General features: G+C 47.8%; 1 protein-coding gene across 1 annotated transcript in view; it reads left to right on the top strand.

Annotated features, from left to right (window-relative positions):
• Nucleotides 1-23,870, top strand: part of SPG7 (SPG7 matrix AAA peptidase subunit, paraplegin) — a 30,081-nt gene extending 6,211 nt beyond the window's left edge. The window contains exons 4-17 of the mRNA XM_065028734.1: nt 1,987-2,237; nt 3,196-3,335; nt 4,276-4,378; nt 5,887-6,012; nt 6,327-6,489; nt 7,106-7,279; nt 12,824-12,948; nt 14,154-14,256; nt 15,276-15,386; nt 18,723-18,838; nt 19,973-20,129; nt 20,642-20,805; nt 21,365-21,442; nt 23,135-23,870. Of these exons, the coding sequence (XP_064884806.1) occupies nt 1,987-2,237; nt 3,196-3,335; nt 4,276-4,378; nt 5,887-6,012; nt 6,327-6,489; nt 7,106-7,279; nt 12,824-12,948; nt 14,154-14,256; nt 15,276-15,386; nt 18,723-18,838; nt 19,973-20,129; nt 20,642-20,805; nt 21,365-21,442; nt 23,135-23,344 (2,021 nt within the window). The 3' untranslated portion in view covers nt 23,345-23,870. The remainder of the gene's footprint in view (nt 1-1,986; nt 2,238-3,195; nt 3,336-4,275; nt 4,379-5,886; nt 6,013-6,326; nt 6,490-7,105; nt 7,280-12,823; nt 12,949-14,153; nt 14,257-15,275; nt 15,387-18,722; nt 18,839-19,972; nt 20,130-20,641; nt 20,806-21,364; nt 21,443-23,134) is intronic.
• The last annotated feature ends 671 nt before the right edge of the window (nt 23,871-24,541 follow it).

Genomic DNA, 24,541 nt, shown 5'->3' with positions numbered 1-24,541 from the left:
CAGAAGTGAGGCGATGGCATCAATGGGCTGGATGCAGCGTCTGAGCTTGTCGCTGTCCTTTGGAATTATGATCTTATCTGAAAAGCTGCATTGTTTCTATTTAGGAACAAGCCTTTCCTGTTAAATGTGGAGCAGAGTGAGGAAAGGAGTGACAAATGATGCTGTGTAGCTGAAGGACAGAGCACTTTTTTTAGCATCTGACTGGGTCATATGTTTGTCCCCTGGTTTTGTGGCAGTGTGCGTAGAGTCTAATTGATGGCCGGTGATAAATGCTGGTGTCAGAACATTTGTTAGGAATTTGCAAATAAATCTAATCTGAGCTGCAGGAAGCAGATGCACCAGCAGTCCAGTGGCACAGAATTAATTTATTTCTGGGTGTAGAATAGTATTTATGTATGCCATGTTGCCGTTGATGTTAAATTGTATATCAGGAACAAATGCTAAATTATATATCAAGAACATCCACATATGACTGGAAAGAGAAGGAGACATTTGTTGTCGTCGTAACAACCGAAACTCTAGTGGTTGCCGTTGAACTGTGCTGTGACAGCCCTTTGCAGACCACAGAATTTTAAATTGGCCTGCGCAGTGCGAAAATGTTGGGAGTCTGGAAAGACAAAAAAGGTTTGGTACCAAATACTTGAAGTAAACCATCTCTTCTTCTCATGTTATCGTTCCAGTATGTCATGAGTACAGCAAAGGCGGGGAAGGCACATCTGGCATGGGATCCCTCTTTGAGACACATCCTTAATGTGGACAACTTAGCAAACGTTTGCAAACAGGAGGTTGGTTGTGTAGCATGGCAGAAAATCTGTGCAATTTTGTTGAGACAGTGGGATTGATTTGCAGTGTATTCATATGCATAGGTGAGCTGCAGATCTTATCTCCTGTGCTGTTTCGGATTCACTGCAAATGCAGATGTTTTCTGAGGCAGCAGAAACGTTGTTGGCCTTGTGATCCAGGGTGCCAGCGGGTCGGGAGCTCCCCAGGAAGCAATTCTCTCTCATAACACTGTGCTGTGCGATTTGCCAGTGACGCTAGGACTGGTTTTACTCATATTTTCCAGCGGGTGTGTCAGCAACAGCCTGAGGACTCAGCAGCGTAGAAGCACATTATACAGAAATGGGCTACAGTCAGTCTTGAATCTGATTTTTAACAACAAGGGTCCGATGGCTTTATTTGGTCTGTATCCATATTAGGCAAGTGAGATTCTCTTGTTTTAGCACAGAGTGACATTTGGTGGGATTGTGGTGGGTCTAGTGGATTGTGAACATCTGAAGTCTCCTGGACCAGGATTAAACTGCCTTAATACAGGAACTACCAATCAGGGCTTTTCAAAATACGTCTGAGATCGCTGTCTGCCTTTGTATGCAATCAGTAACTTGTGGAAGCGAGGGGCCTTCTTGGGCCCGCTGGTGCTTCAATTATTCTTTTTTACTGGTGCAGCAATTAGAGCGAAAGAGGTGACGATACTGCGTGTCTTCTGTGTGCGCAGTGCCTCACCGCCTGGCTTTGGGGCACTGGGGAGCAGCTGCAAAGAGCCACAGCTGTGTGATGCACACCGGTTTTCTGCTGGCCAGCAGGATGCAAACAGTTGCCTGAAAGAAGGCAAATTTAAGGGTAGATCTGAGCGCTTGTACTTCCATAGCTGGACTTTGGGCCTCTTTGCCTGTACAGCTCAGGGCCTGTGGTCTGACAGCCTGGAAAGGTCTGGGAATCTCATGCGATGTAAAAAAACTGACTCACTCGTGTAACCTTGGGCAAGTCCCACAACCTCCTTTGTGAGCCACACCAGAAAATTGCCCATGCAGCAGGTTGGGCACCACGCCTGCACCTTCGGGAGCACCAAACATGCAACAAACAAACCCCACAAACTTTGACAATTCTGTTACGTGTCTGTTTGTCATTAAATTGTCCTTTCTTTGTGTCAGAAAGCTCTGCAATTACATGTTTGTATCTTTTTTTTTCCCCTCTATTTTTTTAAAGAGGAAGAGAAGCGCAGGAAAAGGGAAAATCAAATGCATCTTGAGCGCTTACGGGCTCTCCTCATCATCACCTTCATCGTGCTGATGTTTCGGTTCATGGTCAGTGAGAACAGAGAAGGAACCAACATTTCCTGGAACTACTTTGTGAACGAGATGCTGGCCAAGGGGGAGGTGCAGAGGATCGAAGTGGTGCCGGAGAGCGACATTGTGGAAATTTATCTGCACCCGGGGGGATCTCCACATGGACAAGTTGTGAGTGACTTTCTACGATTGCAGCAGATGATATTAGATTATACTGTTGAGAGGAACTAAATTAATTAATATATATGTTTGGTAAAACTATAGCTGGTAAATTTGTTCTTTGTTAATTTTTCTCTTTCTTGTATTTGAAGTTCAGGGGACTTCTGTTACTTGTATCAATCTGGAAACTAAGACATTTACTTTAAGTTGCAACAGTAATTAATAATGGCCTGGAAGAAAATCTTATGTATGTCTAAAAAGCTGGAAAAACTCAGTAGTTTTTTCTTCCGGCTCAGTCTTGTATGTGAAAAGGTGTCTAAAGATTGTGAACTCTTATTACTAAATCTTGTTTCAAAATTTTTCTCCTATTTGGACTTCAGTGTCAAGTGTTCTGTCAAACTCCATCGGACTTTATTCTTAAATCTTCCAAAATGAAACAAAGTGAAGTTTGATTGTTTACTTAGTTCTGGGAGTTGCCACTAAGAATCATTACAGGCTGCCTTGGGAGATTAAAATATTGGTTTTGGACACATCCCATTTGGTTCAGTGATTTATGATCCATTTGCAAACTGCTGGATGAAATTCATTTCTGATAAAGACACAGAAACAAGGCCCAAAAAGTCTGATGCACTTTTCCATTTACAGTATACAAAATTTTGTCTGAGCCCAAGGTGTCAATATAACTGGGTTATAATGCTAACTCCATCCTCCAGCTTGTTGCATCTCCTTTCTCTGAAGAGCTGAGACATAGTTTTTGGCTTTTCTGCTTTTGTAAGATGCTGAAAAGACTGGGGGTGTCCCCAGGTTCCTTTGGAGCCCTAGTGCCAGTTCCGGGCTCCTGAGTTCATGGGTGCAGCATCAAGGGGTGTAACGTGAAGCTAATTTTTATCTGATGTGTCCATGCTGTGCACTTGTTGCTGTATTCTCACCCTACAGTACTTAAATGCTGCTTTTGATTTAATGTCCCCAGAACGTTACCCTGTTGTACACAATGCGGGTGGCAAACATTGACAAATTCGAAGAGAAGCTGAGAGCTGTGGAGGACGAGCTGAATATTGATGAGAGAGAGAGAATCCCTGTTTCCTACAAACATCCTGGCTTTTATGGAAAGTATGATAGAAATTTATGCTGATTGTTGATCTTATATCGGTGACAGCATCCCTCACTTGGAAAGTCCCTTTCAACTAGATGTTATTATAAATATAGAACAAAAAAGTGGTCTCGGTTTTGGAGCACTTACCCTATTTTTTGAAATAGACACGCTCTAGATGTGCCTTAATGTTTGAAAAGTGAGGGTCCCAAGAAGGTATGTGGAACTGCAGCATGCAGCAGACTAAAGTGTTTGGGTCAGTGTTAGCAAGTCTGAGGAAGGTCTGCGTTCTTGCAGAACTGAGCACTTTTTGTCCTTATAATCAATTATTCAAGTGCAGAGCAGGATAGAAACCCTGACTCAACAAGTGCTGCTCCAGCCTGGTGCTGCGTGAGCCTCGCCCGTCAAAACACGCTGAGGAAGGTCTGTGGTGGTGGTTCAGTCTGTAGAAATAAACACCTCGTCCTGGCCGCGTCTCCAGCCGCTGCGGATCAGAGGGCAGCCCGTGCGCTCCCGCTGCGCCACATACCGACCCGAGCCGCTTTGATGCTCGTGTACAAAATCCCCGTGAGAGGAGTGCTTGTGTCAGACTTCCAGCCCTGTTCTGTTACCTGAAACCAAGATCGTTTGCTTAAAAAAAAAAAAGCTCAGAGCTTTTAATTCCAAAATGAGTTATTATGAATGAGAAGAGGGAAGATCTGCCAAAAGACTCCAGAGCACTGGCTGGGCTTTATTCTGTGCTTTCATGTGATGTACGAGTGTTCTGTGGTCATTTGCTGCTGAGGTGGCTTATTGGCCCTTTTGTTAAGACCAGCAGCTTGTTTCTGTGAAACAGGATTTATGGGCTCCACGGTACAAATGTCGGGATCTTTAAAATACTGAATAAGTTATCTTGAGTTGTATTTACCAAGTTATGGCCAAGCATTTCAATTTGTACCTGTCTCGCTTTTGTTCTTTCAGTGACATCATTTCCCTGATAGTGACGCTTGTGGCTGTGTCCATGTTGTGGAGCATCTTCCGCCTCATCAGGGTTGCAAGTCGGGTGGGAGGATTTAACGCCTTTGTGAGTATCCTGGATCTTGAGGTTGTTTTGCAGCCTGCGGGTAGTCCTGTGTTCTGCTGGCCTCATCTCCTCCGTTTTCCCCAGCAAAATCAATGCAAAATGAGAATTAATTGGTGCCAAGGACTCTTCGGTCTTGACACATCTTGCATCTGTGGATTGTGCAGTACCCGGCCGTGGCGGAGGCTCCTGCTCTCCCCGGTGGCAGGAAGGGCTGAGCTGGGTGAATTTGCAGTCCTGTTTGCTCTGCTATTTTCAAAGCTTGCTAATGAGTTGCAGCTGCAGATGGTGTTTTTCACTGGCTCCTGCCAATATGCCTCCCATACAGCCAGAAGTAGGAATTGCTGCTTTCTGCAAAACGAGTTCTCAATTTATAAAATATGTTCAGATTCTGGATTTCATTATGTGTTGGCCTGTTCTGCTCATGCCACATGCCTCACTTGCAACATCAGTCAAATCTCCGCCTCCCCAATTCCACCCTTGCGTGGATCAGCTGATGGAATTCTGCAGAAATCAGCCCGGGGTGCGCTGCCATTGACCGCAGGGATTTGGGGATGAAAATACGGTGAATTCGGTCCCTTGTCAGATTTCCCATTCAGTCTCCTCTGTGATTCTCTTCTGGCCTTGGGATTCTCTTTACACAAAGGGATGCAGCTGCTCAGAGGAGAAAAATATTTTAAAGTGTTGAGTAATGAGGGCCTTGAGGACTCAATTCTGTCCTTGCGTAAGTGAGGACAGCCAGGCCCTGCGTGTTTAACTTTTCAGTTGGATAAGCTGATGTTTCTGAGGCCTAAGAAGTTACAAACTTTCTTCTCAAAGGAAAAAAAAAATCCCAAGTAGCTTTTTGCAGCAGAACGTAATGAGGAGTTACAAGTAAGGCATTTAAATAAATTCCTGTTTGCACTGTCACTGTGGCTTAACACACACCAGGAGACCGAAATGTGGTGGCTGTTAAATTTGGGAACCTGTAGTTCTGTCCTGGGTTGTGTTGCAGTAGAAACCAGTGACAGCATCAGACAGTGGTGCAAAGTGTGTGTTTATGTGCGTTTACAAGACAATATCGGTAACTTTTTACCACGGACAATTATTTGCCATCCAGACATATTCCTCAAAATTATACTTATTCCATGTGTTTTAAGAATCAGAGCACTTAAAAATTGGGGAGAAGATCCCAAATAAGGTTTGGGCCATTCTACACATTTTTAATAAATATCCCTGCCTGGTCCACATGGAGTGTGAGCTGGATTGTGTTGGGACTGTTGCTGCAGGTTTATTCCATCTCTTCCCAGCAACATGTGGATAAAGTTTTGAGTCAACAATCCAGCTGTGAAGTGTTTCCAAAGCAAAAGTTAGTAAAACACCAATGCATCAGTGGGCATTTCAGTGGTTTTCGTTAGGGGCAGCTTATACCTGTGCTGTGCCATCTCCCAAAGTAGAGCAAACAGCCTTTCCAGCCTGTCGCCTTGTCTGAAGTCAGAGCATGTCTTCAGTACTTGTGCTGCCTTCCACAGAACCAGCTGAAAATGGCTCGTTTCACCATCGTGGATGGGAAATCTGGCAAAGGGATCAGCTTCAAGGACGTAGCAGGAATGCATGAGGCGAAAATGGAAGTCAAAGAATTTGTGGACTATTTGAAGGTATTTGAAAGTTGAACAAAATAAGTGCTTGCTATCCATTTTCTGGGATAGGTGGCTGTTCTGGGGAGGAGGGTATGTTCTGTTCTTCATCCTTCATGATACTGAGCAGCCTCTGTTTAGATAAGCTGACAGTGATCAGTGTGACTCAATCTCTGTATTTCCAGTTCCTTAACTGGAATGCGGGTGTAGCTGCTGCCATTAGCAGCTCCGAGTTGCTCCGGCTACAAACAGTATTGGGAAGCTCTGGGAGGTCGTATTCTTGTGCAGATGCTTCATGTGAGCTGGGGATCTGACAGAGCATGGTGTTCTTGCAGAGCCCTGATCGCTACCTTCAGCTCGGGGCTAAAGTGCCCAAGGGTGCCTTGTTACTGGGACCGCCGGGCTGTGGAAAGACGTTGCTGGCGAAAGCCGTGGCTACAGAAGCACAAGTGCCGTTCTTGGCCATGGCAGGCTCGGAGTTTGTGGAGGTGATAGGAGGTAAGCACAGGAGGCGTGTGGGGGTTACCTGGTGTGCTGTGGAGCTGGAGGGTGCTGGCCAGGCCCCTTGCAAAGCACAGAGTTTAAGCCTGTCTCTGTGTGGGAAGGATGAGTTTGTTCTTTCTAACAAAAATATAGAAGGTTTTCAGGGGTGGAGAGTACTTAATTCCGTGGTACCTAAAATGCATGCCCTCCAAGTTGATAGTTTTTCTGACAGCGTGCAGCCATGGTGCTTCACCTGAAACCACTGTCTCTGACTTCCCTGTGCCTCTTGTGACTAGATCTCTTGAGACCCAACAAGGGTCAGTGTGCAGGAAAATGCTGAATATTTTGGCTTCTGACCTGTGGAAGGAGCAGGAGTTTGTGTTAGAAGCCAGGAGTGGAGCTCTTCTTTCAGCAGCTGGGGGAGTCCCTGCAGTTTTGGGAACCCAGTGCAAAGCCAACACACCTAGGGACTAAATTTAGGAGTTCTCTGGCAATTTCTTTGTGCCCCTTTGCGAGAGGGACTGTCACAAACTGAGGGTTTGCCTTGGTGTCCAGTGTCATGCTGGGGGCTGTTCTGCACTGTACTGACAATTTTAGCTATGAGGCTTATTTAATCTTCTCTTCCCTACAGGTCTTGGAGCTGCCCGAGTGCGGAGCCTCTTCAGAGAAGCCCAGGCTCGTGCTCCCTGCATCGTGTACATCGACGAAATCGATGCTGTGGGCAAGAAGCGCTCGACCAATATATCTGGTTTTGCCAATGCTGAGGAGGAGCAGACCTTAAACCAGCTGCTGGTAGAAATGGATGGTCAGTATTTCTCTGCCTTTCAGCAGCTGGGCCCTTGTTGTCTTTGAGATCCAAGCTGTTATACATCTTTTTCCTGCTTGAACTCCCTGTGCCTCTTTAGTGTTCTCTTCTTGCTGAAGTAATTACCATTGCACTGAAATCTAGATATTTATATAGGCTTTTAAGGGTTTGGGGCTAAATCTAGTACATTTTAAAACCCTGGAGCCAACTGGTGTTGTTACTACTGAAGACCCTGAGTCAGAAGAGAGTGAATTTGCACCAACAGGCATGTGAGCATCCACCTGCTAATCAAATAAACAGAAAATGTGCATTAGAGATCGTGGCTGGCAGAGGGCAGCAACCCCAAAGAGTCTTAGTGTAGTAAATGGCTTCGGTGCAGGAGTGTGTTTTCCCACTGGCAGTTGGATAAGAATTATTTACTGTACTGAGGAAACAAAAGAAAATGAATTGGTGATGAGGGCACTGCTGTTGGTGGAGGGTAACGTTCAGATCTAGCTGGCTGTTAAATGTTGTTGGATATTTGCTGTATTACATCTAAGGCAGGTAGTGGTTTCAAAGCCTGTTAAAGTTTAAAGTTTACTTGTCCCAGAGGGACATAAGCAATGTGCTATATCAATGCTCCCATCCTTTGACTTATTCTCACACTCTGCCTGAGCACAGGATCCCTATCTAAACTGAGAGAGAGGAGCTTTGCAAACAGGCTGTTGTTTGATACCGCGTTCTGGATGGTTTCTGGCTGTGCGATACCTGGAATCAGCCTGTTTCTCAGACACTTTCACCCAAGTGCCAAAAAGAATCATCCTTTGGCTATTCTTAGTCATAACTCTGTTGGAGCCTGCAGCACTGACTCAACTTGCGATGTTTCTGTTGCTAAATCTCATTGCAGAGCAGGGGAAGGGATAACTAACAACCTGCCTGCCAGGGAGTGTCTGTATCCGCCTGCTGTTCCATGGGACAGAGCTGCCTTTCCCCTTAGCTGTAACTGTGACACTTGTTGTCTCATCACACTCTTCGTATGAAAAATCAAAAGCTATCACGCGCTAAAAGCATCTCCCTTTCTCCTGCTCGTTTTTTTATGGCACGTTATCAGTGAAGCGAGGGCGCAGCCCTGCGGAAGCAGAGCCTGGCCTGCAGCGCAGCAGCAAGGCTGCCTTCCGCACATTGCCCTGGAGTCAGCCCTGCCTTTGCTGGGAGAGAAGCTGGGACTTGTAAAAGTGTTTCCAGCAGCGGGTAGGTGTTCCTCCATGCCACGTGCCATGCAAGATGATCTGTGATACTGGATCTCTGCCCTCATTGCAGAAGGAGGAGATGTTGTAAGCAGGAGGACAGCACGGCACACACAGGGTGGAGTGGTCCTGCGGTACAGGCACCCTCCAAATATCCTTCTGCTGCAGTGCAGGGGCCTAATGACCTCTGGATCCTAAACAACCAGACAAAAATCTGCTTGAAACACACGACGCTGCGTGATACCAGAAATCACCTGAAATACATGCGTGCAGTTCCCTGGGAGTTTGCACATGCACTAACTTAGGCAACTTGGCCAAGCACATGAATACACTTGGAGTGAATATAACTATTTACAGCTGTATCTGTATAGTATTGTAGATGGTCTTGACAGAAAAGGCCAGTAGTAGAACATAGAGCAGGGATCCTGGCTTGGTTGGGTTTTTTTTCCCCTGACAGTTGTAGGATGAGCTGGCAACAAGTTAACACTGAATTAAATGGAGATCCATCTGTCTGTACAGGAGTGTGCAGTCAGTACAATCCACATCTCTATACTAAAAATGAAAATGTCTGTTTCTTCCAGTCTGTAGAAATTAGACATTGTTTCTAGAGTATATTCTTGGTATCAATTCAGAAAATAGGGTACAACTCTATCAAAAAGTGAGTTTAAATATTATTTATATATATATATATTTAAATATACATTTAATATATACTTATAAATATAATAAATATATATTTAAATATTATCCTCAATATGTATGTTAATAGTCCTTTGTTTACTGTGTGCTGCCTAGTTTATTTCTAAATCTATATAGTATGATTATTTATTCGCGTCTCATGCAGATCACGCACTTGGTCCTTCATTTTGCTATGTGCTTCATCAAGCACACACTAAAAAAAAATAGCCCAGGGAGTTTACAATGTCAGATGGGAGACAGGTGGCAAGGACGGGCAGGCGGGTCCAGGAAACATGGACTTGCTGTTGGCTTGGACTCAGGAGCAGTGATCTTGTGCATGTTGCTGAAACGTTATCTAACTGAGCGTGTTACCGAAACAAACACCAAAGTGTGATGTGCATCATGGCAAAATAGTTTTCAGGATGGTAGTGAAGAAGGTTTTTAGGAGTTTGACAGTTCTGCCCAAGCACAAGCGGAGGAGCAGTTTGTGTCTGTAACAAGGAGGCCTTGGAACAGAAGGTCGAGAGCTCGGTTTCAGCTCTCTTCAGCTTAAATTGATGGTTGAAGTTCTGCAGGGCAGCACCATAGAACTGAGTTAGCTATTAATTTGGAAAAAAAAAATCATGTGCAAAAGTAGATCTGTGAGTCATCAGCTTAGCAGTGATTGTTGAATTTGTGTGTTTGAATGAGATTACTCAGGGGTGAGGAAGAGGAAGAAAAGGAGGGTCGGAGCTGTATGGAACCCACTCTGCGGGCTGGAGGAAGGATGAGGACACCAAGAAAAAAGCCATTATGTGAAGATGTATGGGATAAATGCGCAGTTTGATGCGTGGTAATTCTGGTAGGCAGATTTTAGAGTAATTGTGGTGCTCTTCCTGCAAGCAGTCTTTGGTTTCCTCCACCGACAGCTTTCTTTGTGTTCTGGAAGCACTAGGAGCCTGGTGGGAGCAGAGGAGGGACTGGGGGGAGCCTGTTATGTACAAAAGCTGTTTTTAAAAGCAGAGTGACACGTGTTACTGCAGTCTTTGTCAAAACAGGTGCCTGGTTTGAATAGTGAATCTTCCCTCACAAACTGCAAACAGGCAGAAGAGGAATGTGACCCAAATATCTCCTCTGTTCTGAGTGCGTTTGAGAGGAGCATGGCAGTCCCGGGCTGCTGTGTTTGGTGAATGAAAACGCAGGACGGCTTCGGGAGCGGCTCTTCCCCCAGGGTCCTCAGATGCGACCTCTCCCCTGATCTGAGCTGTGTACGAGGTTCTGACCCCAAGGCTTCCCGCACGAAGGTGGCACCGTTTCGGTGATGCTGTTCACACATGATGTCCAAACAGCTTTTGAACAAGTGGCCAGAGAATTACACGGTGTAATAATGCAGATGAGATGCCCATGTGCAGAGAAAAGTCCCATCAGAGTTCCAGACCCGAGCGGACGGAGGAAGAAATGCGGCCGACCCAATATGAGTGATAAAGCATACTTCAACTTTATTGCCCGAGATAGCGTGCATTTATACCAAATACCATAATTATGCATACTTGTCTCTATCTAATAGGCTAAGCACATTTACTTACTCCACCTACTTGGGTTTAGCTAGCTATGCGCATCCCACATTCTTCTGACTCTTATCTCTTCAAAAATATCCTAACCCTGCCTTAGTTAGTACTTTTCCGTTCCCCCCTTTCCCACGGCCTAATAGACAAGCTAACTAAGGCCTACTTATGTCAACTAAAATGGGCTCTGCTCGTACAGTTGCTTGATGGACTCATGTCCGTGCTCCTTGAGCCAATCCCCGACACCCATGGGGAGCAGAGCACTTGCTGGTTCAATTGGACCGTTTTTTTCCTTTCCTTTCTGAAGTGGCTTCAGTTGTAAACATCATAGATATGAAGGCTCTCTCTGGACTGAATTTTCAGAGCTGCTTTTCATTTGTTAATGTGACTGAGGTGGTTGTTTTGTAGATTATTCCTTTGGCTGATCTTTGCCTGTGGAAGTCAAACCTGTGTGACATTCCAGGTGATGTTGCATGGGGAACAGTGATGTGAATCTGAGGCTGCAGTTGCAGATTTCTTGGAGCAGTGTTTTGTACTGCTGGGACACAGGCTTGAGAGCAAGTGGGGCAGAAGCTGATGTGAGGAGGATGCTCTCAGTGGTGGTTTTTTTTATATTTGTTCTAATAGTCAGACCTATTTTGAGAGAGTCTTCCCAGCTGCAAAGCAGATAACATACTGTCCCATCTAATCCTGCCGTGCAAGTTAAGCTTGCTATCCCCAAGTGCCTGCCAGTCTCTGCCGGTTTATCCCACCCCAGAGTGCAATGTAGCAGATGCCTGAAGAATGGCGAGCTCCGTCCTCTCCAGGAGCTTCAGGCAGCATCCTGTGAGCAGGGAGAGCCGAGGTTTGCTGGACCCCATGCTGACAGAGCCAGGCCTCCAGCTTACCTGTAACTGTGATCCCTCTGCTGAGCTCCTGACCGCTGACACATTTGGCAGCTCTGCTGGAGGGAGCTGAAACTGGCCCGGCTGACGTGCGGAAAGCTGCCTCTCCGCAGCGTGTGACTTGGCAGCGGAGGCAGCACATGGGACCAGCGCGTCCGTTCCCTGGGAAGGCTGCGGCGTGCCAGGGCTGCTGAATCTGCTGTAAGCAGGTGACTCATCCCCGGGGGCCTGCGGGCACCTGGCGGAACGCAATAAATAAGCAGTGTGGTTCAGTGATTCAACATGATCCCTGCTCCCACAGGCGCTGCCCCTCGCTGCCCTCCAGCTGCCGGTGCTCTGCATCCCCTGGAAGCCCCGTCTGCCTTTGCTGCTCTGGCGAGGCCTGTAAAACCTGATGCTCCCTTCTTCTGTGAGACCCGGAGACAAAACGTTCTCCGAGTCTGGTTTGAGCTGGTCTGTGCTAATCATCACTGCAGAGCTGTTTGGTTGCATTTTGCGTCTGCCTATGTGTCTGTGGTGTAAGTTCTGCAGGGTTGGTCTTTGCACTGCTCTGCAAATGCCAGGATGCATTCTGAGTGCTACAGGATGAGTGAAGACAAAGCTCAAATCGTGCTGTAACATGCCCCTTGCTGGGTGGCAAAGCTACATCTTTCTGCATTAAGCTGAGCTGGTCAGAAGAAAGCCTGCCCCTTCCCTGGTGATCCTGCGACTGAATGCTAAAAGAAATGAAACCTGAAAGGGCTATCCACAGAAATATTTGGGAGGGGAAGGCTGTTTGAGCTAGCAAATGTTGTACAACTGGAGCTAAAGGAGAAGGAGCTGACTTCAGCCTGGTGGTGAGAAGGCATCTCCTAACTGATCAGAGCAGGGAGATTCTGTTCTGGTTTCTGGTTCAGCGATTTCCAAATGTAGCAAAAGGAAGGGTTAAAAACAAAGAAAGTGTTAAGCAAAGGCTTGTTAGGTAAATGAAAAGGGAATTTTGGAGTATCTGTGATGAGCAGAGACTGGCCTGAGTGACTTGGGAGGCTCTTTGCTGTCCTGTGCTCCCAGCTGCAGAGGACACTTGCTCGCCCTCAGCTGCCCCAGGGGATGTGGTGAGCAAACACCCTCTGGCTTTGGGAAACAGCTGTGTGAGACACTCTGTGTCCTGCCCCGCAGGGCAGAATGTGATGGTGAAAACCTTCATCTTTGGTTTTCTTTGTTTTTCTACAGGGATGGGAACCACCGATCATGTCATAGTGCTGGCTTCCACCAACCGTGCCGATGTCTTGGATAATGCCTTGATGAGACCTGGGAGGCTCGACAGGCACATCTTTATTGATCTTCCAACACTCCAGGTATATTCCACCTACTGCCCCATCCTTACCTAATGCTAATGGCCAAGGTGTCCTGGTCCCTGCTGGTGATTCACTGGTCTGGGAAAAGCTGAGCTTGGAGCAGATAGAGCCGGTAAGCTTCTGTTTGCCTTTATTCTTATTTATGTGCCCCAAATCAAGGATTTGACACGCTAATGCAGTTGCTTGTTTCTCTGAAATGACAACTGGCTGTTTTTAAGTGTCTCTGCTCTGGTATGAGCTTTGGCAGCGAGTTATTCTGTGAGGTTCTCTTTGCCATGCAGATTCAGAACTGTTTGTGTCTTCTCTCCAGGAAATTGGGAATCACCTCATTGTCAAGCTGCCTTGTGTGGGAGCTTAAATTGCCATGTGCCTTAAGCACCATTTGTTCTTTAGATTTATTGTCCTCACTATCCTTGTAAGGGTCCTCATTTTCCTTTAGGCAGCCTGTTAAGTAACTTACTCCTTCTGAATGCTTTTTAAAGCCATTTACTAGGAGTCTTCCATGTCTGCTGTGTTGACATTTGTAGCAGAGTTCTGGGAATAGGCTCAGCTGCAGTAAAGATCTGTCTGCTCTGCCAGCACAAGCTCTTCTCCTCCCATCTGTGCTTTGCTGGCGTGCGCAGAGTTTTCAGTTAAAATACCTTAAATGCCTGATACAATCTGGCACCGGAAGCACGAACTGTGCAGCTGCCCTGACAGAGGAAGGGGGAAAACCCTGGCAAGGGAGCGCATTGTTTTAATCAGGATCTCCTGGACTGGCGGAATGAGTTACTCCTTGGTTCCTTGCCAGCGCTGGTCTCGCCCCCACCTCCGTCTGGGAAGCCGTCAGTCAGGTCGCAGGCACAGTAGCTGGCAGGTAGGGGATTTGTGTGAGGGAGCAGGTAGAAGCAGCTGGAGCTCCTTCCTGTGAGTGCTTTTATGGTAAAAGGAAAGTTAAGACAGATCAGAGTGAAAGTTTAGGAGGGGAGAGTAGCCCTGCGAGAGAAAGCGGTGACTCACGGTGAGCCTCTGTGCATCTGTTCTGAGTTTGGGTGCTGAGTGTTTGTCAGGGCTCCTGTAGCACCGAGAGGCTGTAAGGACAGCCCTGCCCTCTGGTGGCAATGTCACTGTCCCCACTGCCACCCGTCTGCTCCCCCTGTGCTTCCTGCCCTGCGTCCACGCAGCTGTGAGCGCTGCCAGGCTCAGCTGTTCTGTCTTCTTTCCAGGAGAGAAGAGAGATCTTTGAACAGCACCTGAAGGGGCTCAAACTCATCCAAGACGCCAGCTTCTACTCACAGCGCCTCGCTGAACTGACTCCGGGCTTCAGTGGTACGACTGCTGCATCCTCAGGGGCTGCTCTGCCCACTGCTGCACCAGTGCTGCCCTTCAACCCGTGGCTTCTTGGTTTTTTAGTTTTAACAGGGTATTTTGGTCTAAAGGGCTTTTTTTCTTCAAGCCTTTTCCATCTCTGTGGAAGTAGTGGGAACCAACCAGCTCCCTGGTGGATGGAGCTGTGATGAGCAATTGTTCATGGCTGTTTTGTATCTTTGGAAACTTCTGGGACTAGCAGGGTGTGGGGAAAATACACTTTTGTAATCCCTGGGTTTCTGATTCCTAAGGGGAGGAACCTCTGCTCATATTCCTGTCCAAGCTGTTGTTCTGGATGGGCTGTTGCACTTTAGTTGACTTTACGCTGAGACTCTTAAGTTGATAAATGTTACCAGGAAAGCAAAAGGAGGAATGAATAGCAATTACTTTGTCTATCAGAGTAGAAATTGGACAACTCTGGCTCCTGCATTGAGCCTGTTTCCAGGGTGGGTCCCTGGGAGTTCGAAACAGTGCTGAGCAAGGGGCTCCAGAGTTCCTGTTTATGTGGAGTTCCTGGAATATCCTTTCTGGGTTTCCCCTCTAACAGGCCCCAGCGTGCTGCCTCTTCGTGACTTCTCTCGGCAGCCCCCCGCCACCATCACCCCCACACGCAAACTCGGAACAGATGTTGTTTCTCTTGCGCGCAGAGGTTGTGCGGTCGCTGTACGAGGAGCGCGGTGGCCCGTGCCAACCCAGGCTGCTCACACCGCTCCCCGGCTGCCGAGACCCAGCCTGGCTTTGGCCTGTGAATTGATCGCTGAACTCTGCCCTCTGTGTGGCAATGCAGCATTTGTTGCCAAGGCAGTTGTATTGTTCATATCCAACACAAACACCACAAACTGGGTTTGCTCCCTGTTCCCAAGGAATGAAAAAGTACAGGCTGTTTGACTTCCTTAGGTCCTTCTCAAGACTTTTTCTTATAAAGAATGTCTTTGTCACGCAACAAATCCAATGTAATTCTTGTAAACTCTTGTCTACAGGAGCTGACATAGCAAATATATGTAATGAAGCTGCTCTTCATGCTGCTAGGGAAGGTCACAAATCCATTGATACTTCCAACTTTGAGTATGCTGTGGAAAGAGTCATTGCAGGTGAGTGACCCATCTGTTGTTGTGGCTGTCTGACCAGTCTGTACCACGCTGCTTGCGAGAAGGTGCGAGTGAGCGGGTTCCACTCAAGGGAGACAGACAGGTCCTGACTGCTCCCTCCTGTAGTGCTGACCTGAAGGTCTTACATGCCATAGGCACAGAAAGTTTTCTGAGCAAGCCCCGAACGGATCTACCTTCCTGAATCTGCAGGCAGCCTGAACCCGTAGCTCAGGGAAACTGGCCAGTTGCGAAGCAGTAAAGAGGGTAATTCAAATCTGTACGGCTTTTTTAGTTTAAAAAAAAAAAAATATATTGGAAGCGTCTCTGGGTTTTTCTTGCTGCTCTGGACACCTGCTACATAAACATGAAATAGGCTACACATCCTCAACAGCAAGAAATTGGAGATTTTTCTTTTTGGTCTCAAAGCCCAGGCTTTGATGGGTTGGCAGAGCAAACTGGAAGACAGTAGAGTACTGTTCTCCCTCTGAGAACATCCTGTTGGCCTTTCCCTGTCCCTCGTGTGATTGCCAGCAGAGGAACCTCTGGAGATTACCCTGTAGCCGTGTATCGTAGGGAGGGGGAAGAAGAGTTCACAGAACTCTTACTTCACTGAGGGATTTGAATGTGGTGGGTTTTGGTCTGAACTGCCCTGTAGCCAAGCCTTGGTTGTGGTAATCAGACACAACTGCTTCCAGGCTGTGGTGCTGTTCCCGAGGGTGAGCCTGGGCAGACGGGCTGGCACATTGCGCTTTTCTCAATAGAGCGTGTGGAACAGGATGTTTGTACTGGGTCAGTTGTTTCCTGAGCCTGGAATTCAGACAAATTGCTTTGTCAGATAATGCCTTAACAATTCCTCATTTAAGAGAAGATATTTGCAACAGTTCCTGACCGTTTCACCTGCCTCTTAAAAACAAAACCCTTGGAGTGTTTTGGGTGATTGTGGCCACACTTGCACAACGCTCAGGCAACACTTGCAGCAACCAGGAGTGGACAGGGAGGTGACTCTGGTTGTAACACTGAAGTCATCATCCAGAGCAAACATGTGCTTTACTTTCCCATCTGCAGGAGAGAAAGCACCAAACTTGTAGGGATTCGCTTGGCTTTTCTTCCTGAATTCCACCCTCGCCTTAGTTCCCCAGACTCGGCAGACGAGGCAGAAAGCAAGTGAGGCCACACAGGGTGTGTAACCAGAGGGAAATCTGGGATCAACGCGGTGGGGCGTCGCGGGGCATGGACTTCAGCACTTTGCTGCTGACAAGCTGACTGGCTTCACTGGGGCTCTGTGACGGGTAGGAGGCCATAAAGCCTTTCTGTTGCATGATCAGGTTCTCATGTTAGCAGGACCTGGCTATTTTTCTTTTAGATTAAGTCTAAAAGGCCCCAAACAACCCTCCAGACCCATCTATTAAATGTACCCTTGCCATGTAACAGGAACACTTCTGGGTTTCGCAATCCAGAGTGCATTTCAGTTGCTATAAAAGCTTTTCTTGAAAGAAAGAAGATATTACTGTGCTTTCCATTATAAGCTTCTGGTTTTAATAAGAATAGTGTTGGAATCAAAAGAGAACTTTGTAAGTCCAGAGGCCCTGTCAGCCTTAAAGCTTTGTGTTGCTGCAAGGGAGGAGTAAGAACTCTGTGTGGTGTCCCCATTGTGTTTGGAGTTTGGGAACAGAAAGTAGTCAGTAAGTCAGGTCTCCGGGGAGCGAGGGAGGAAACCTGCTGAGCACACAGAGGCATTTTGGGGTCATCTGTAGAAGATGCAGCAGAGCCTGTTTTCTTGGTGGGGTTTGTGTATGCCGTGTAAAGCCAGCAAAGATGCGCCCGAGCTGTTTCCTGCGTTGTTTTTCTTGTAAATGTTATAAGTACAGGCCTTGAAGGAACTTTTCTGCCTGGAGATTATGTAGGAAAAGAATCTTTGTAGGCACAGTGTGTGCTGTTGGGAAGAGTGTGGTCCCTCCCTCCTCGGTGGGCTGACAAAGAAATGCTTCCAGAATTTAAGTGTATATGTGCGTGTGTGTATATATATATATATATATATATACACATATATATACACACACACACACACATATGCATCTTTCTACAGAAAGAGAGATACAGGCTCGTGTGCACGCACTGCTGAAGGCAGCGTGAGGGACTGACTGATGAAAATCAGGGCTGTTGCAATTAATCTGCTATTCCATCACCATCATGCCTTGCAGGGCACAGTGGTTTCCAGCGTCCCCGAGCTGTAATTTTACAAGATCTGCCACACTAATTTTGCTGTTTCCTTGTTCAATAAAGCTCTTGACTTTATTTAAAAATTAATGTTAATAGAATGTTGTTTTCCGAGACATGAAGCAAGCTTTGTGTAACGCTGCTCCTGCCCGCTCTCCCCCCTGCTGTCGTGGCACTGTGGAGACATCGCTTTAACGTACTGCTACCTTTTTGCATTCAGCATGCAGAGCTATAATGAGTGCCTGATATGCCCTGTATTCTGTAGTTAACTTATTTTCTGTGTCCTTGAAGTTTTACTCCCATTCAGCATATTTTTTTATTTTAATCTTAATTGGACTTACTGTGTGTTACAGACTACTGGGTTGGAAAATAGACGCTTTCAAAAATCACCTTTTTGGAAGAAGTCTTAAGAGTGAGCTATGGCTTAATTTGCTAGTTCTCATGAGCCTGGGAATAAGCTCATACAGAGCGTGCCATGTGTAATCAGAGACATTTCCAGGGTCTGGAGAAACATTTTTGTGTATGCTCTTGGTGTTTTGCCGATTTGAACCCTCCTAATGCACAAGAATCTCAACTGGGACCTCTCATATATGATGCAGCATCTTCTCTCCTGCCTAAGGGACTGAAAGGCCATACAGCAAAATCAGTGTAATATTCTAGCTAGACCCTGCTTTGGATTTTGTGTTTTTCCATTTTTTTTTTCCTCAAATGGTAGCCTGACTTGTTGCAGATCTGTCCCTGGGCAGAAATACAGCATAACATGCCTTTGGCGGAGCTGTGAACAGAACAGAGCTTTGTGTTCTAGAGCTTTGATCTAATCAAGTGTTTAATTATTTGTGTAATTATTAAGTCTGTTGTAAGGAGGAGAGCGGGAGAAGTTTCTACCAGTGTTTCCAAGCAATCTGAGCATGGATTGCTTTCTACTGCAGGGACAGAGAGCATCTCTTCCGCAGCGTGTAATTGAAATGCTTGTTACTGCCTTTCCCTACACAGTGCAGGATGGAGCTCGCTGGCTGTTCAGCCACAGGCTCTACTCGCTTGTGCGCTTTGCCGTACAAGATTGTCCTCCTCGTTACACTGGTTGCCATCCACCTGACCGAATCCTTGTCTCTGTTCCTACAGGCACTGCCAAAAGAAGTCAGATCTTGTCACCAGAAGAGAGGAAGGTTGTGGCATTCCACGAGTCGGGTCACGCGTTGGTGGGCTGGCTGCTGGAGCACACCGAGGCCGTGATGAAGGTAATGCAGCCCAGCACTGGCCGGGGGGCGGGGGGGAGTCCCTTGGGGGTCCCCATCCAGGGTGCACTGTTGGGTTTGCGGTACTTGTGTTGAGTTCTGCTGCGTTACCCGGGACTCCGGGAGCTGGGGACTGTGGATACTGCTGCAAGATAAATGGCAAATAGAGAATCATAGGATCATTTTGGTTGGAAAGGACCTTTACAAGTCCAACTGTAAACCAAACATTGCCAAGTCCACCACTAAACCATGTCCCTAAAACATGGAGAAATCCATTATTAGGCCCCATTGATGAGGGTGTAAAGCTGATTAACCAGCTCTAGGAGAAGCTGTGCAGTTAAAAGCCGACTGTAAAGCTGTTAGCAGCAACTGAGTCTCCTGATGCTTGGTTCCTGTGCAGAGCACTGATTCATGTGTGCAGATATGATATCTTTCTCTGCCACACTGCCTGCGTGCGGCAGCCAGCAAAGCTACATTGCAGGAACTGCCTTGACACTGATGGGAGATGTGTTTTTCAGATTGCTTGGGAGTTCATCTGTCTGAAGCCCTTCTGGGTAGGGAAATGCCCCTCTCTGCACCATGGGGTGTGTTCTCTTCCTTACACACCTCCCCAAAAAGCCTTAACCCTGGGAGGGGGTGGGGAGGGAAAATGACAAGGGTGACAGCTCTTTGGCTAGTCACCAGCAGCAAATTCACTCTGAATGACCTATTGTATGAGCTGCTCTGTTGTTAATTACTCTCATTTAGAGGGTGGGGGAAGTAGCTCTTATTTTTCTGAAGGCATCCTGTCTTTCTCCAGGTACTCTCAGTGATTCTGGAACACAGTAAAGTGAACTCTGTTTGCATTATACCCTCCAAAGCAACTCTGAAATCTCAGGATTTCACTGACTTGCTGTTAAGGACAATTTCCTTTTCATTTCTTGAGCAGAAAGTGGGAGAAAGTATATGTCTGTAGCTGTGAAGGCAGAGCCTTCATTACAGGAATGGTGACACTGGCTGTGGCCAGAGTCTCTGTAGGTCAGCCTGCCCCATGGCGTTCAACCAATTTTACAGGGAACGCAAAGCCTCTCCTTGTCCTTCCCCTGCCGCTGGGAGCTCTTTTGTTCTGTGAGCTGAGGGAGCTGCTCTGTGTTGCAGGTTTCCATAGCCCCTCGAACAAATGCAGCTCTTGGATTCGCGCAGATCCTCCCAAGGGAGCAGCACCTCTTCACCAAGGAGCAGCTGCTGGAGAGGATGTGCATGGCGCTGGGGGGGAGAGTGGCCGAGTCCATCACCTTTAACAAAGTCACCACAGGTGAGGAGCCAGACCCTGGCACAGCTGGGTGGAGATTGTGCCAAGAGACCCTCAATTTCTGCACTTGCTCTGTCTGAGGGTGATCTGAGCAACAGAGGAAGAAGAAATGTCAAATTGCATGTTTTGATCTTGGGCTTGCACTTGTAAGCGTGGAGGTCTCTTACTGTTGGTCATCACTTCATTGTCTTAAACATGTCCCAAAGCCTGAGGCCACAGATGCAGTTACCCAGAGAGACTTTTGGCTTGTGGGAGGGCCTAGAGCTTTCTGTGCTGTGTTTCCAACCAGTTACATCCAAATGGGGTGGTGGGTAAGCACTCCACAAGGTCTAGCTGCCAGCAGATGCACTCGCTGTCGTGTGTGTGTCCTGCAGAAAGGTCCATCAGCAGGTGGAGTGTACACCTCCGTGGCCTCCTGTGGCTCCTCTGCTCTTTCGGCTGGTGAAACATGTGTTTGTGCAGGATGTGCTCCTCTCATGCCTCTGGCAAGCTTTGCGTCTGTCTCTCTTGCGCAGGAGCCCAGGATGACCTGAAGAAGGTGACCAAGATCGCCTACTCCATGGTGAAGCAGTATGGGATGGTGCCCAGCATCGGGCAGGTCTCCTTCCCGGAGCTGGAGAGCGCAGCTGGTGTCGGTCGGCGCCCTTTCAGCCAGGGACTCCAGCAGATGATGGACCACGTAAGACCTCCCTTAGTTACGTCTTCTCGTTTATTTGCTTTCTGCAGTTCAGTGAAAAAATGCAAGTAACTTGGACCCAAACAATTTGCATTTTTCTGTCAGCCATTAAGTAATGAATTTCAACAACTGAGTACTTACCTTACTTACAATGATTCAGGATGACTGAGAAACGTTAGCCTGTTTTAACAGGAAATGGGGCTTCATGGCTGCAAAAAGCATTGCCGAGTTGAAAAGTCAAATAGCTAGAAACTAAAAGGCTCTGGTTCAGTGTTTCCCTGGGATTTGTGCTGAGATGCATCTTTTGCTGCTGGACAGCCTCTGTAATTAGGCTGCATCAGCTGGGATCTGCTAAAGAGTTGTGCTTGTGCAGGCGTTTACTGTTCCTTATCACAAGTTCTCCTTTGGCTTTTTTCCAAATGATTTATCTGTATTTTCTCTTAATGGGAACCACTTTCTGCCTGGCTCAGTTTGCAGCTTCCCTCCCTTGGTGCTCTCCTTGTTTATCCACGTTGTGTTGCCACCTCTGCTCCAAATCTCTCTTCTTGTTCCTGTCTTCTAGGAAGCAAAAGTCCTGGTGGCTCAGGCTTACAGGCGCACAGAAAAACTCCTGTTGGAGAACCGGGACAAGCTGCAAACAGTAAGTTGGAGTTCTGAGGGGTTTTTTTGTTCATTGGTTTTGGTTTTGTCTTATTTTAACCCGTGTTTTTGCCTTGCTGCTTTGTGTGCTCTGTAGCTCGGCCATTGCAGTGTCTCTAGAAAGTTTTGTAGTGGGAGTGCTGGGGCTCATGTTGTGAGCAAGTGACTGTTGACTGCTTATCCGACAGGTCAGGGGCAGGCACAGGAGGAGTGTGTGTTCTTTTCCAGCAGGGACTAGTCTGCCTCCTGACACCAGCTGGCGTTTGCAGGGCGGAGGAGCAGGAGTGCTCTGTGGAAGGGATAACGCGGGGATTTGTGTCCCTCACCTGCACTTCTCTGCCAGCCTCTCGGCAGCATAATTTCCCAGAAAGCAGAGAGTGACTGTTTTTGCGACACCTGCAGAGGCAGGAACCGCTCAGCTTTCGGGATCCTGTAGACGTACAGGACAGTTCTGGCTTTGGTGAGGGCATATGGGACCTGTCACCTTGGCTGCCTGCTGCTGGTTCATATGCATATGGGACCTGTCACCTTGGCTGCCTGCTGCTGGTTCATATCTTCTGGACACTCCAGGCAGTTTTCACCTGCCAGCTCCTTGATACCTGATATATCAAGGAGTCCTTATTGCACAGTTGAGCTTTGCCTCCTCCTCTTTGTGTCCTGGCAGTCCCCAGCCAGTCCCCTGGTGTGTCCCCACTTCTGCCAGGAGCTCTGCGCCCATCGCTCTGGGCTGAGCCACACTGGGGTTGCAGCACCCTCTGTATCTGCTTGAGCTTTCCTTTGGAAGTCGGGTCCGTAATGCCCAAAATAACCAGGAGTCAACTTAGTGTTGCATATTTTGCCAAGAAAACAATCCTCTTTCCTTAAATCCTATTTTTAAACCAATAAGGGCAACAACAAGGCCCCGTTCAGCTACAAAACCGCAGGCCTCCTGTGCACGGTAAGGTGGCTGGAGCTCTCTTGCTGGGACACGCTGCTGTTGGCCATGTCACAGCCTGTCCCCAGGACAGTGCCCTGGGATGCTCCGAAGGCCGGCGTTGCCGGGGGGCCTCCTCTCTGCAGGCCTCCTCTGTTCTCATGCTGTCATTTAACACCAGTCAGATGTTTGCTAGAGGCTCAGCACAAAGAAACTTTTAAGTGAAGCCAAAGTATCTCCAGAGTCAATGTTTCGGTTTCCAGGCCAGCATGTCACATCTTGTCAGCAGAACTGGGCTGTTCTGTGGTTGACACCCATCTGCTGCTCAAGCGTGGTCCTTCTGCTGGCGGAGGGACCAGAGAATTTGGCTTTTCTGGAGAGGAGCTTCTGCTGAGCTTCAGCCCCTGCGCGCAGGAGCAGCCAGAGCTGCCGCCTCTCACTGTGCAGGGAGGGCTCTGGCTCTGCTCTGGTTTGCTGCTGCTCTGACACCTGAGACGGGCAGGGCCGCAGGTGCGGTGGCAGAAGGGGCACTGCTCTAATTGCTCCTGCATATTCCCGGCCAAAAACACTCTTGTGAAAAGGCACGAGTAGCCCTGAGAGCTTTGTCCTGTCTCCAGCAGGCCTTGGGATCACCCCGCCGTGGTGTGACAGCCCTGGGTCTGCTCCTCAGCATGGTCTGTGGCCACATGTTGAGCTGAGCTGCAGGCAGGGATCAGGTCAGCTCAGAGAGGCTGTTTTCAAACCCCTGTGCCTCATCGTGCCTTGTTTTATTCTTTCTAGCTGTCTCATGCCCTCCTGGAGAAAGAAGTGATAAATTATGATGACATTGAAGCTTTGATTGGGCCTCCGCCCTACGGGCCAAAGAAAATGATAGCTCCTCAGAGCTGGCTTCAAGCAGAGAGGGACAAGCAAGACACAAGAGATGAAGAAATGCCCCAGCAGCCACCAAACCATGAGGAGGAGGAGGAACCACGCCTGAGACCAGTGTGAAGCCCACTCCTGGGTGGAATGGGACGACTCCAGAGGCTTCTTCTGGACACCAACTCTTTTCAGCTCCAAGAATCGAAGATACTGGGCAGGGAATCTTGTGCTGCTGTTAGCCAAAAATTAAGGGATGGCTATGTTGGGTCTTTTAATGATCTTTTCCCTGCAGGAAGGAGAGCTCCTTAGGATTTTTAAATTGTTTCTCGGCAGGGTGATAGTGATTAGGAGCTGGGTAAGTCTGATCCACTGGAAAGATTTCTTGCACGCAGGAGCAGTGTACATGTTCTTAAGGGTGAGATACCCCACAGAGTCCTCACGAGCCGCCTCTCGCCGTGGTGTGTGACGTGGCAGGAGCGCAGGGCTGTCCCCTCTGCCCGAATGGTCAGTGCAGTAAAACCCCTGGGAGGCTCCGAGCTGGCTGAGGTGCTGCAGTTCTTGTGTGACTCTGCTGTAGCCTTTGATCGTCTCTGCTGCTGAACATAAAATAAAAACTGAAAAACAGACTTTACTAGAATAAACTGTCCATAACGTGCTGCTGTGTTTGTAGAATATGTCAAGATGCGGATCTGTGTTTTGGCATGTATGAAGCTTATTAGAGCTAGGGAGTCATACATGACAAGTGCTTTCTTCTCCCCGGCCAATAACTTGTATTTGGGTTTTATAGCAAGTGTCTTGCCAGCTGAGGTTGAGGAAAACCTGTGTGCGGAGCCCAGTGTCACCCCACAGTGCACTGTCAGATTCCAGGGCGGTGGAGAGTGGCTCCCAGTTACATGCTGGCAGATCAGCATTGCTGCCGGTTCAGAGAGAGCTGCTCCCAGGAACTCAAGCAAAAGCAGGTGTGTCCGTCGGGAAACCTCACAACAAAGCTGGTGGCTCCTCTATCTCCGTCTTGGGTCTTCAGAGCAAGCTGTGATGGCGTAGCTGTCTGCCAGTCATTGGGGAAAGAATTAAAGGGATCCCTGGTGCTGCATGTGCTCTGGTTGGGTCCATCTGGTAGGAACAATTATTGTCTTGAGTTATTCCATGAGGACTGTATGTGACCTGAAAGACCCAGCCCATGCTCCTGCTTGGTCAGGTGGGAGCCAAGAGCCTCTTGTGTCCCCTGTGGTGTCCCTGGCCTTTGTCATCCCCAGCGTGGGGGTGATTTCCTTGTCCTTTTTAGGGGCTGGAGTGGTTTTGTACATGTGGGATGCTGTGGGATGC

Source organism: Columba livia, chromosome 13 (assembly GCF_036013475.1).
Source record: "Columba livia isolate bColLiv1 breed racing homer chromosome 13, bColLiv1.pat.W.v2, whole genome shotgun sequence".
Taxonomy (NCBI): Eukaryota; Metazoa; Chordata; class Aves; order Columbiformes; family Columbidae; genus Columba; species Columba livia.
Note: the sequence above shows the minus strand (reverse complement) of the source record. Positions and strands in the feature narration are given on the sequence as shown.